The sequence below is a fragment of the Cololabis saira genome, chromosome 22 (assembly GCF_033807715.1).
Source record: "Cololabis saira isolate AMF1-May2022 chromosome 22, fColSai1.1, whole genome shotgun sequence".
NCBI lineage: Eukaryota > Metazoa > Chordata > Actinopteri > Beloniformes > Belonidae > Cololabis > Cololabis saira.
Window position 1 is genome coordinate 15,133,164 of NC_084608.1, and position 10,286 is coordinate 15,143,449.

The window sequence follows — 10,286 nt, forward strand, 5'->3', positions numbered from 1 at the left end:
AATGGTAACTCGGGGGTGGTGAAGACTCTCCCACTTTCCCAGTGGGAAATCCCACTTCGAGGGGCGTTCCAGTTAAAAATACCGACTGGGAACTGGGAAATCCCCACTTCCGAGGACAAGTGGAACGCGGCAGGAGTTCAGTTTAATAATAGGTTAAACGATCTTGTGCTTTTATTTCTGACCACTATTCATTTTAATGTGTCAACCATCGAACAAAATACTGCTAGTTTTCCAAATAATCTAATGTTGTACTGTTTAACAGCGACATCCACAGGATGATACGTGCACCTGTCTTTGTGTCCAACACCTACAGGTGTAAACCACTTTTATTTAGTCATAATCACTCAACCAGTTTAATTTCTAGAAAGAGCAAGTATTATATGTATGTAATAAATATCTTCAGTTTATATATTTTAATTACAACGAATTTATGTTGATTTTTGCTGGTTTCATTTGTTTATTATTGTTAAATTGAGGGGGAGATTTATCGTTATATCTCTTGTTTTTCAGGTTGAGTCTGGTTATATAGTTTTCCTAATGTTTCTTCAAACCACGATGCTGTATAATTGTACAATTCAAGTTAGTACGCCCACGTTTAACAGAAAGTGGCTGTTGGTGGTAGAAATCCTTTTGAGATATAGCTTTGACTAATATGGCATAGCCTACCTGTTTTCTGCAAAATAGATGAGCAAGTGAGCATTTACAAATATCGACATCTAAACAGACAATACTCGGGTGCTGGTAAAACTATTTTAAATACGTTAACAAGAAACGACTAAAGGTGTTGCATCATCGTTGGTAAAAGCTAGGGGAAGTTATTTTTCACTTTCCTCTGTATCTTCTATGAAGCAGCATTAACCCACTGCTGTTCGTGACAGTTCAAACGTGTAATAATCCAACACGGTAGATCATCGTTGCAAATGTTACAGAAAAACGGCAGGGGTTCACTAGAACGGCTGAAATGTTAACTGTCAACAATATATGAACCCATCCATGCATGTGTGTCGTTAGGTACTGTTATATGTGCAGAAATGCCGATCCAACGTCACCGGCGCCGTGGCTTAGTTGGTTAAAGCGCCTGTCTAGTAAACAGGAGATCCTGGGTTCGAATCCCAGCGGTGCCTTTTACGGAGTTTTATAATCCATCAAACTGTCATAACTAGTTGTTGAACACGGTCTATCATAGTCTCCTTATGAAAATATTTATATGGCACGCATTATCAATATTAAATCAGCCGCTATTTGGTGATATATATGTACTTTTAATTTGAAGGTTGCACCAGGAATGTTTGGACTTTGTCACGTGACCCGTTTACTTTTAACCAATCTCCTTTTAACGCCACATTTTAGACCTAAAACACTCAGCAGATTTCCTTTGTCACTGTTTCAGGACAATAAACTCCAGGGTAAGTACGATGTCTTAAATCTATATATATTATGGTGTTGCTTTAGAGGCTTCTAGAAATGCTTTTGTAAAACGCTTTGTCATCCTATTGTGCAATAGATTTCTCAAAGTCCAAGTGAGGCCAATTTATAACATGTGTTGCTGGATTTAGGTCAATCTCGGTAGCAGAGCTACGAATTTAGCTACTTTAAATATGCTGTGCACATTTTGGGCCTATATGAAACGCTGAAATCCTCACAAGGTCATGAATGACAAAAACTTTTGATATTTCGATCGGTGGTCTGCTTGGACCTTTTAAGATAAGATAAGATAATCATTTAATAGTCCCACAGAGGGGAAATTTGCAGTAGTAGTAGCATTAGTGTGATGAAATCAAGTTTCCATTCTCTTGTCCAGTCATTAAATAAAAACTAAATAACAATGATGCTTCATCAAGACTATTGACTTGTATTGATAACGTGACATCTGCAGAATCTTACCTGAAAATAACTTGCTAAGACTGAATCACCTTCCAATCCCAAGTTTCTCACCTGACTTTCTTGTGTGTATGCATGTATAATAGATGGCAAATGAAAACAAGCCATGTCCCTGCGATATTGGTGATCGGATGGAGTATGGAGGACTTGGCCAGGAGGTCCAGATAGAGCACACAAAAGCATATGTAGTGAAGCCCTCCGCTGCATCTGACAAAGCTGTTATTGTCATTCATGACATCTATGGATGGCAGCTCCCCAACACTAGATACATGGCGGATATGCTGGCTGCCAACGGATACATGTGTGTAAATTCAAATTCTGTATATAAAGAATGAACTCATTAAGTTAAATTGTATGGTTTTAATTAATTCTCTGACATGGCTAATTTGTCTGGCACCATTTTGCTCTGAACAGTGCTGTTTGCCCAGACTTCTACACTGGGAAAGAACCATGGAGCCCAAGTCATGACTGGTCCAAATTTCAGGAGTGGCTCGAAGACAAAAAACCAACAAATATCAACAAGTAACAAAACAGTCAATTTTGCTGATTTATTATCTCAAAGCTGAAATCTGACAGATTTGCCTTTACAGCTTCTGTAATTATTCATGCTGATCTTCCGGTTGTGACTAGTATCTATATAATTAAACTCCAGAAAAGAGCTGTAAGAATAATAAATAAAGTTTTCTTATCGTGACACTACTAATAAATTATTTGTAGAGTCATGCATATTAAAATTCATATTGTATATTTAAAAACATTAGAAATTTTGTTTCGAGTTAAGAATAATAGCCTTCCTGCTTGTTTTCAGCATTTCTTTAAATGAAGAGAAACAAATTATAATTTAAGAAGGCTGTGGGTCTTTGAAAGATGTCGTGTGAGGACTAATGTTAAATATAGACGTGTTTCATTTTTGGGAGTCAAATTATGGAATCAACTTAGTGATGAAGTGAAACTGTGTAAATCTCTGTTGAATTTAAAAAAAATATTGAAAAGTAAAATAATTAAGGATTACAATGCTAAATGATTGGAGTATAATTTGGTTAATCAGAACAATTTAAAGGGAAATTTCTCTTTTTGTTTCTTTTCATATTGCAGATAATCTGGGTTTTCTGTTGGAAAGTACAGGGTAGGCAAATATAAGCTTTGGCTTCAGCCTATTCCTTTTTCGGTTACAGAGTTTATTATTTTTTGTGTGAAACTGATGAGTGTAAACTTGTATGAAAGTGTTTTGTCATTTACACACACACACACACACAGTTTGAATTGCAAATAATGTAATGTAACCAAAATAAACCATTCATTCATATCTTTTCCTCAGAGAGGTGGATGCAGTGCTGAGGTTCCTCAAGGAGCAGTGCAAAGCCAAACACTTTGGAATAGTGGGCTTTTGCTGGGGAGGGGCTGCCACACATTACTTGACCTTACAAAACCCAGAGTTTAAGGCTGGAGTGTCTCTTTATGGTATGCTATTCCAGCAGCTGATCATGTGAGCAATACCATTTCTATGAGCTGAATTTTTGACTGGTTTTATGTGATAAATTATCACTGATAATGTCCAGGAATAATTCGTGACGGCGAGGACAGATATGAGCTGAAGGGCCCAACACTATTCATCTTTGCAGAGAATGATCCGATTGTTCCTTTAGAGCAGGTATGTTTTCTTAAATTTGACTGACACCTCCTTGTTTCAGGTCAACTCTCATGTGCCTGTTTTAGTTCAAATACAATGCTTTTGGTTTCTAGGTTGCAGTCCTCGAAGCTAAGCTGAAGGAGAAGTGCACTGTGCAATACCAGGTGAAAATATTTCCTGGTCAGACTCATGGCTTCGTCCACCGCAAGAGTGAGGACATCAACCCTGCTGACAAACCCTTCATCCAGGAGGCCAGAACAGACATGCTCAACTGGCTCAACAAATACATGTAAATAAGGTGGTTTAAGAAGTAGCAAAGTTTAATATACTGGCACATTGAACCTGGAGAAACAAAAGTGCCTTACATAACTGGTCAAAACTGTATGGACCAAAGGATTAAAATGTGCAGTTTAGTAGGCGGTTGTGGTGGGTGGAAGCTTTAATAATATTGTAATGAATTGGTTGACATTCCACAGCCTTTGTTTCATTTTGTAATTGTGGGCAAGTGCAGCAAATGTTTTTGAGGAATTGTCATTGCCTGTGAAATGTGAATTCAGTTTGTTCAGTATTACTCATTTTTACCCAGAGTGGACTGTGGATGCAGTCAAGCAGCTGCTTTGGTAATCTAAGACCATAAATCTTGAATGACAAAATGCAATAAATTTATGTGCAACTGAAAAATCTGATTTGGGTTAAGAGCAGTCATTTTTTTGCATATTTAAACAAGATTAACATTGTAGACTTTGACCAACATTTTATTGGTGGGGGACACTACAACAGCATGGACATTTTGTATCAAATGATAAATAGGAATAAGCAGTGCGGTTCGGACATGGAGCTTGAGGAAGTGCCAAAAACCTCGAGAACACTTCGCACATTTAAGCGTTGAAGGGGCTGTTTCCTTTACAAGAACGAGCTTCAGTCCTCACTCTCTCCGGGGTTTCGGACATCATCGATCTTCAGGATCATTTTGACTACCTGAGTAGCCAGCAGGATCTGCTGCTTCTTGCCAATAAGGGTCTCGATCACATGTTGCTGCTTCATGTCTACGGAAGAAAAAACAGGAAACCCACTCAGAAGACTGTTTGGACACACAAGTGCCCGTAAGGAGGGAATGACTGATCTGTTGGAGTGAAGTCATGTTGGTGCATAAGAATCAGAGGCCAACACACTAAACTACAACTGCTCAGATGGTTTCTCACCATTGGTGTTGTTGCGCAGGCAGTCAATGCCAAGGAAGGCGTTGTTCTCTCTGACTTGTCTGCCTCTGACCTCCGTCATGGTCTGGATGGGGTTATACCCACTGTTTTCAGCCAGCGCCATCGGGATTACCTCTAGAGCATCAGCAAATGCCCTCATGGCATACTGCTCCAATGATGGACACTGGGAAGAAAAGATAGGACAGATATAATAAGATCCAAGGAGTTATTCTGAAAGCCATACAAACTATTTTAAAGCTCAGACCAACATTGTGCTATGGTGTATTGTGCATCCCTGACATCTCACCTTATCTGCAGCCTCGTTTACAGATAGAGCACATGCAATCTCTGAAGCTCCACCCCCGTACACAACACGGTTGTCTTTGACCAAATTGCGAATTACACACAGAGCATCATGAAGAGCGCGCTTGGCCTCCTCAATGATCTGCAGAGAAAGATATGAGTGAGAAAACCTGGCATTTATTTAAAAAAAAAAGAAAAAAAAGAGAAGGGATATATACTGACCATTTTGTTGCCTCCACGGATGAAAATGGTAACCGCCCTGGTGTTTTTACACTCCTGGATAACCAACATGTGATCTTTAGTAGTGCCAAAGGATATTTCCTTCACCAAACCAGCGACGCCAAGTTTCTCTGGTGTCAGCTCGGAGAACCTGGGGACAATGCGGCCTCCTGTGGCGATGGCTATCAACTGCGCAGAAACCAATCGACATGAAATACTTCAGTACAGTACAGTCGTCTATATTACAGCAGCTTAATGTATGAATACGAAAATGTTTTGTTCAAGAACAACTTTACATTGAGGGGTTCTAACATACATCGACCAGCTCTCACCTCAATCTCGGGCCCTCCAACCCAACGCACTGCAGGCAGCTCATTTTGCAGCAGAAGGTGGTTAGCCTCATCGTCGAAGCCCCACTGGCAGATGGCCAAGTTGGCACCATTGCTTTTGACCTATAATTAAAATAGAGGTTGTTTTGCTTCGGTCAGTTGGTAAATAAGTAAATATAAATACTCAACAGATTTCCTGGATACCTACCTGATGAATCATCTCCTGAAACTTTTCTTTCTCATATTTCTGGAGGGCTTTGTAGTCCTCCACAGAGGTCACATCCAACTTATGCTTGGTTTTGGGCTTAGGGGGCTCAAATGGGCAGGTCAGGATAGCAATTTTAACATCTTTCAGAACCTGGGTGGAGCAAAGACAAGTTTGAAGTCCAGTTATTGTAGTTACATCAGAAACACAGGGAGACTTTTCTTGCAACAACAAAACGCAGTTTTTGGTAGTTTCTTATCCACAAATGATGTATTGTCATGTAAAGCCTTCATCATCCCTGTACATTACATTTAACTAATTGGATTTCAACTGTTAATTTTAAATAGCTAGATGTAAAAAGGAATGTTTAATCTAATACTTGGAAGTTTATTGTGGCCGGATTCCCGACTTCAGCTTAACTTGTTCCTGAAATCTTTCATCTACTTCAGGTCTCTTTGATTAAAGACACGTCAAAGTAATTGGAATGAAAGTCAACCATGTCCTCTGAAGATGTTCCTTTGATCATACCTTGGGCATCTGAGGGTGGCTGAACTCCTTGTCAACTATGACTCCCTTGACGAGCTGTGTGTCCTCCAGCTTTCCTCCCACCTTGCCCTCCATCTTGATGAGCTCGAAGTCGACGTCCTTCCTGTCCATGTCTGCCACGGTGAGGATGGCGTTCACAGCAATCTCTGCCATTTGTCTGTGGCACCGGTTAATACTAGAAAACAAGATTCATTTGGAGCGGTCAGCCTTTGAATTAAGAGAATACAAACAAAAACTTGCAGCTTATACTTAAAATATCTTGCAAAAAAAACTTTTCCTTAAATATTAAACAAGTCAAAAGAGCTGACAGACATGCAGCCAAGAAGTGGAAAGAAAATCCAGTTTGTCAAAAAATATATATATTAAGACATACACTTTGGAGCCAAGTGTTGTCATGGCAGTCTGAATGAGTGGTTCTCTGTTGTTGGGATCAAAGGGAAAGGTTTCTGCCATTTTGTCCAGCTGTTCAATGGCGATACGGGCAGCCTGGTCATAACCGTCCGAGATCCTGATGGGGTGGATACCGCGGTCCAGCAGCTGCTCAGCCTGCTCCAGCAGGGCACCAGCCAGCACTGAGGAAGCACAAGAAAAATAAAACCAAACAGTGAACACATATAGCTGGAATATTGTAACACATCATAAAGCTGTTAATGCATGAAATTTAACGTATATTTGATGTAAAGCATTTCTTTAGTTTGTATGATAAAACTGCCATGTGCTTCAGTGTATGTGTGAGGAAGTAAACATTAACATGCTTTGGAGACAATGAGACATTTTTATGCCATAAGAATTCTTCGTGTGTTAAGGAAAATTAAAATATTACTTTGAAATTAAGTTGAAACACTTCAGTACAACATTCAATATTGTTGCCACAATGTATTAAACTGAAGATGGACAGTTGGATTAATAATTAAGAGAAATTGCAGCAGAAATTGGAAATATCCATAAATGAGCAGGGAGCATCTACAAAGACCACCAGACAACCACTGTCAAATCACATACCAACAACTCCAGTAGTTCCATCACCAATCTCATCATCTTGAGACTTTGACAGCTCCACCATAAGCTTAGCAATCTGGTGATCCACATCCATCATGCTGAGAATAGTAGCACCGTCATTGGTGACGGTTACCTCCCCATCACTGTCAACCATCATCTTGTCGAGACCTTGCTCCAAAAGAAAAGGGAAATGGTTTAAGTGCAATGACAGGTGATAAAACTGCTGTGTCTACTTAAAACATTAATTCAATGAAATTTATTTGTATAGCGTCAAATCATAAAGGTCATCTCATAATGCTTCTCAACACAAAAACAGAGATAAAAGTGATTAGATATAAAATAATGTAGAAAAACATAATCAGAAAAAGAGATCAGATATCACACATTATAAAATAAAACAAGCATCTGAAAACATCAGCATCGGAGAAACAGAGGAACAGCAAAACCTCCAAAAAACACAGTAACTAGCTGACTCTAAGCATAGGATTTTTCGTAGAGGAAGGTTTTAAGCCTGCTCTTAAAGGCAGAGAGTGTGTCCGCCTTTCAGACCAAGACTGGAAGATTATTCCAGAGGTTAGGGGCCTGAAATGTGCTCTTGGAGACTGTAGGAATCATAAGCAGTCCTGCATTCTGTGAAGGCAGTAGGCTAGCAGGATAATAGGGAACTATAAGTTCTATAAGTTGCATTCAGGACTTTATAGGTGAGGAGGAGGACTTTTAAACTCTATTCCGGCTTTTACAGGAAGCCAGTGTAAGGAGGCTAATATTGAAGTGATACGGTCTCTTTCCCCAGTTCTTGTTAGTACACAAGCGGCGGCATTCTGAACCAGCTGGAGAGACTTTAGCGTTTTTCTAGTACAGCCTGATAGGGCTGCATGATTAATTGTTAAAAAAATCGCGATCTCGATTCATGCTTGAACGCGATCTCATTTCCAAATGACGACGATTTAAAAAAAAAAAAAAAAAAAAATTTTTTTTTTTTTTTTTTTTTAAAGATGGCTGCATAAAAAAAAAGGACTAGGCCTATGTTCTAGGTTGTTGTAGTCCTGTCATGGTCAACTATCATGTTGTCATGTTTGTTATATTTTGTTAATGATTGTGGATTACATTTCAAAGGTTTGTGTAAAGAAGACAAGAGATGTTTATTGTTATTATATTTTTGTTCAGCTGTTGCAAAGTTAAAGTAATAAGTGCAATAAATTTTATATTGGAAAAAAATCGTGAGAGAATCGTGATCTCAATTCTAAGCAAAAAAATCGTGATTCTCATTTTGTCCAGAATCGTGCAGCCCTACAGCCTGATAACAAGGAGTTACAATAATCCAACCTTGAGGTGCCAAATGCATGTGCTATTTTTCCAGCATCTTTCTACGACAGGATGTGTCTGATTTGGTCAATATTACATAAATGAAAATACAGAAATGTATCACAGGCCAGGGTCGAAAATTGTGCACTGATCCAACTTAAATCAATTTAACTACATGATCCTTCCTAGGTATATATTGTGATTATTGTGCAAATTGTATGTATTTTATAAATGTAATAGTAAATATATTCTAAATCACTGTAGGCTATGAGTGTATATATAGTATAGAAGTATGAGTATATTATGATATGTACTATATTTATACTACTATAGATAGACGTATGGGTATATTATAAAATATAAAGTCGTTGCAAACTATTTTGCTCAAAAGTGGAACAGATCTGGTGATAGTAGCAAATATTGTGGATGGTGGGTTACTTAATCTTTTATTTTTGTTTCAATTTATTATTTCAGGAATTGTAGTGAATGTTTTTCACCTTTTTTGAGTTGTATTATTGTAATCTTTTGTATGTCTATGTGTGGACCCCAGGAAGAATAGTCTTCCCATGGTGAAGACTAATGGGGATCCTTTTTAAATAAACAAAATAAATTACAATGTGTCAGACGTGACGTCACTGTCTGTTCCACTCACCGTTTGGTCCCAAGGATGTCTTCAGCGTTGAAGCCACCGCCTTGGCTGCCATTATATGAGACTGCAAAACAAATATTTGAACTTAACTCACACTTTAAGCTTGGCAAATCTCTTTGTTTTAGATAAAGTTACTATCTACAACTGTGAATGTGGAAGTGGACTATTTTGGGCAGCAGCCTGTGCAGCAACACCCACCGCCTGCACGCATTAAGCCTGAAATCGACGCAGAGTCTACGGCGTAGGGTACGCGGCGACGCGCGCCGTACGGTGCGCGTCGCCGCGTACCCTACGCCGTAGACTCTGCGTCGATTTAACGCAGAACCATAAACCACCCATTACAGAGCACATGGGCCTCCGTGTTAGCACGAGCTAACGCGAGGCTAGAACTGTGCAGATGCGCAATCATAAAAACAGTACCGTTTACATGTCAAGTATTCGCATTAAACCCAGTCAACTCAATCTCACCAATAACCGAATATTAATAACTCGTTAAACCAAGTCAAACGTGTGCTCCGCTAACTAGCCCATTGTACCTTCAATGCGTCAATGCCCGTCAGCCGGGTCTTCGTGTCCTGGTCTTTAATGATGATGAAGGGCCTCCCATACTCGTCGAAGGCGAGTGTCCCTAAACTGGACATGTTGGCTGGAAAAAGCGATCAGGCAGTGAGAGTTTTACCGGGACGATGAGGGGGTTTTGAGGGTGTTACTGGGGAGTGAGGCTGAGCTGAGCCGCACGGGTCTGCCGGCCACTTCTGGAAGACTCCACGGGCGGGAGGGCGGAACCAAGTCACCACCCGCTCTATATTTAACCCCCAAAAAACGCTTTCATATACAGTAATAGCTATTATTTTTTAATTAAAATAGTGTTATAAACGTGAATACAAAATTACAGCTTCACGAGAAGTCAAATTTATATGATACAACTAAAAAAAGTATTTTTTTTGTAAAGTGGTTCGTTCCGCCCTGAGATGTTCTCGCGAGAGTTCAGTAATTATAAACTCAATGGGAAGCAGTTATC

The 10,286-nt window shown here is 39.4% G+C and overlaps 3 protein-coding genes and 1 non-coding gene across 4 annotated transcripts in view; 3 read left to right on the plus strand and 1 right to left on the minus strand.

Annotated features, from left to right (window-relative positions):
- Nucleotides 1–1,050: 1,050 nt before the first annotated feature.
- On the plus strand, nucleotides 1,051–1,124 carry trnat-agu (transfer RNA threonine (anticodon AGU)). Its single transcript has one exon. It is a non-coding gene; the product is annotated as a tRNA-Thr (tRNA).
- An 82-nt stretch (nucleotides 1,125–1,206) lies between these two features.
- On the plus strand, nucleotides 1,207–4,197 carry cmbl (carboxymethylenebutenolidase homolog (Pseudomonas)). Its single transcript, XM_061713106.1, has 6 exons — nucleotides 1,207–1,406; nucleotides 1,968–2,182; nucleotides 2,296–2,403; nucleotides 3,200–3,342; nucleotides 3,441–3,532; nucleotides 3,625–4,197. Exons 2-6 carry the CDS (start codon nucleotides 1,968–1,970, stop codon nucleotides 3,802–3,804), a joined length of 738 nt encoding a protein of 245 aa, XP_061569090.1. The 5' UTR covers nucleotides 1,207–1,406; the 3' UTR covers nucleotides 3,805–4,197.
- Nucleotides 4,198–4,245: 48 nt separating this feature from the next.
- Nucleotides 4,246–10,033, minus strand: cct5 (chaperonin containing TCP1, subunit 5 (epsilon)). Its single transcript, XM_061713105.1, has 11 exons — nucleotides 9,802–10,033; nucleotides 9,269–9,329; nucleotides 7,315–7,479; nucleotides 6,686–6,884; nucleotides 6,295–6,487; nucleotides 5,770–5,919; nucleotides 5,565–5,684; nucleotides 5,236–5,421; nucleotides 5,018–5,155; nucleotides 4,714–4,894; nucleotides 4,246–4,557 (listed from the first exon to the last, which is right to left on the minus strand). The coding sequence occupies exons 1-11, from the start codon at nucleotides 9,904–9,906 to the stop codon at nucleotides 4,430–4,432; spliced, it is 1,626 nt and encodes a 541-aa protein (XP_061569089.1). The 5' UTR covers nucleotides 9,907–10,033; the 3' UTR covers nucleotides 4,246–4,429.
- Nucleotides 10,034–10,269: 236 nt separating this feature from the next.
- mtrr (5-methyltetrahydrofolate-homocysteine methyltransferase reductase) overlaps nucleotides 10,270–10,286 on the plus strand; it is a 35,646-nt gene continuing 35,629 nt past the window's right edge. The window contains exon 1 of the mRNA XM_061713443.1: nucleotides 10,270–10,286. This exon is cut by the window's right edge and continues 28 nt beyond it. The gene's annotated coding sequence lies outside the window, so the exon portion shown is untranslated.

Excerpts from the sequence above, each read along its gene's own strand:
- cmbl (XM_061713106.1), top strand. The coding sequence starts at position 1,968 with ATGGCAAATGAAAACAAGCCATGTCCCTGCGATATTGGTGATCGGATG. Across the intron at positions 2,404-3,199 it reads AAACCAACAAATATCAACAA|AGAGGTGGATGCAGTGCTGA; the intron begins GTAACAAAACAG and ends TCTTTTCCTCAG. Across the intron at positions 3,533-3,624 it reads CGATTGTTCCTTTAGAGCAG|GTTGCAGTCCTCGAAGCTAA; the intron begins GTATGTTTTCTT and ends TTTGGTTTCTAG.
- cct5 (XM_061713105.1), bottom strand. The coding sequence starts at position 9,906 with ATGTCCAGTTTAGGGACACTCGCCTTCGACGAGTATGGGAGGCCCTTC. Across the intron at positions 5,685-5,769 it reads TTCAGGAGATGATTCATCAG|GTCAAAAGCAATGGTGCCAA; the intron begins GTAGGTATCCAG and ends TTTTAATTATAG. Across the intron at positions 4,895-5,017 it reads TAAACGAGGCTGCAGATAAG|TGTCCATCATTGGAGCAGTA; the intron begins GTGAGATGTCAG and ends TTTTCTTCCCAG.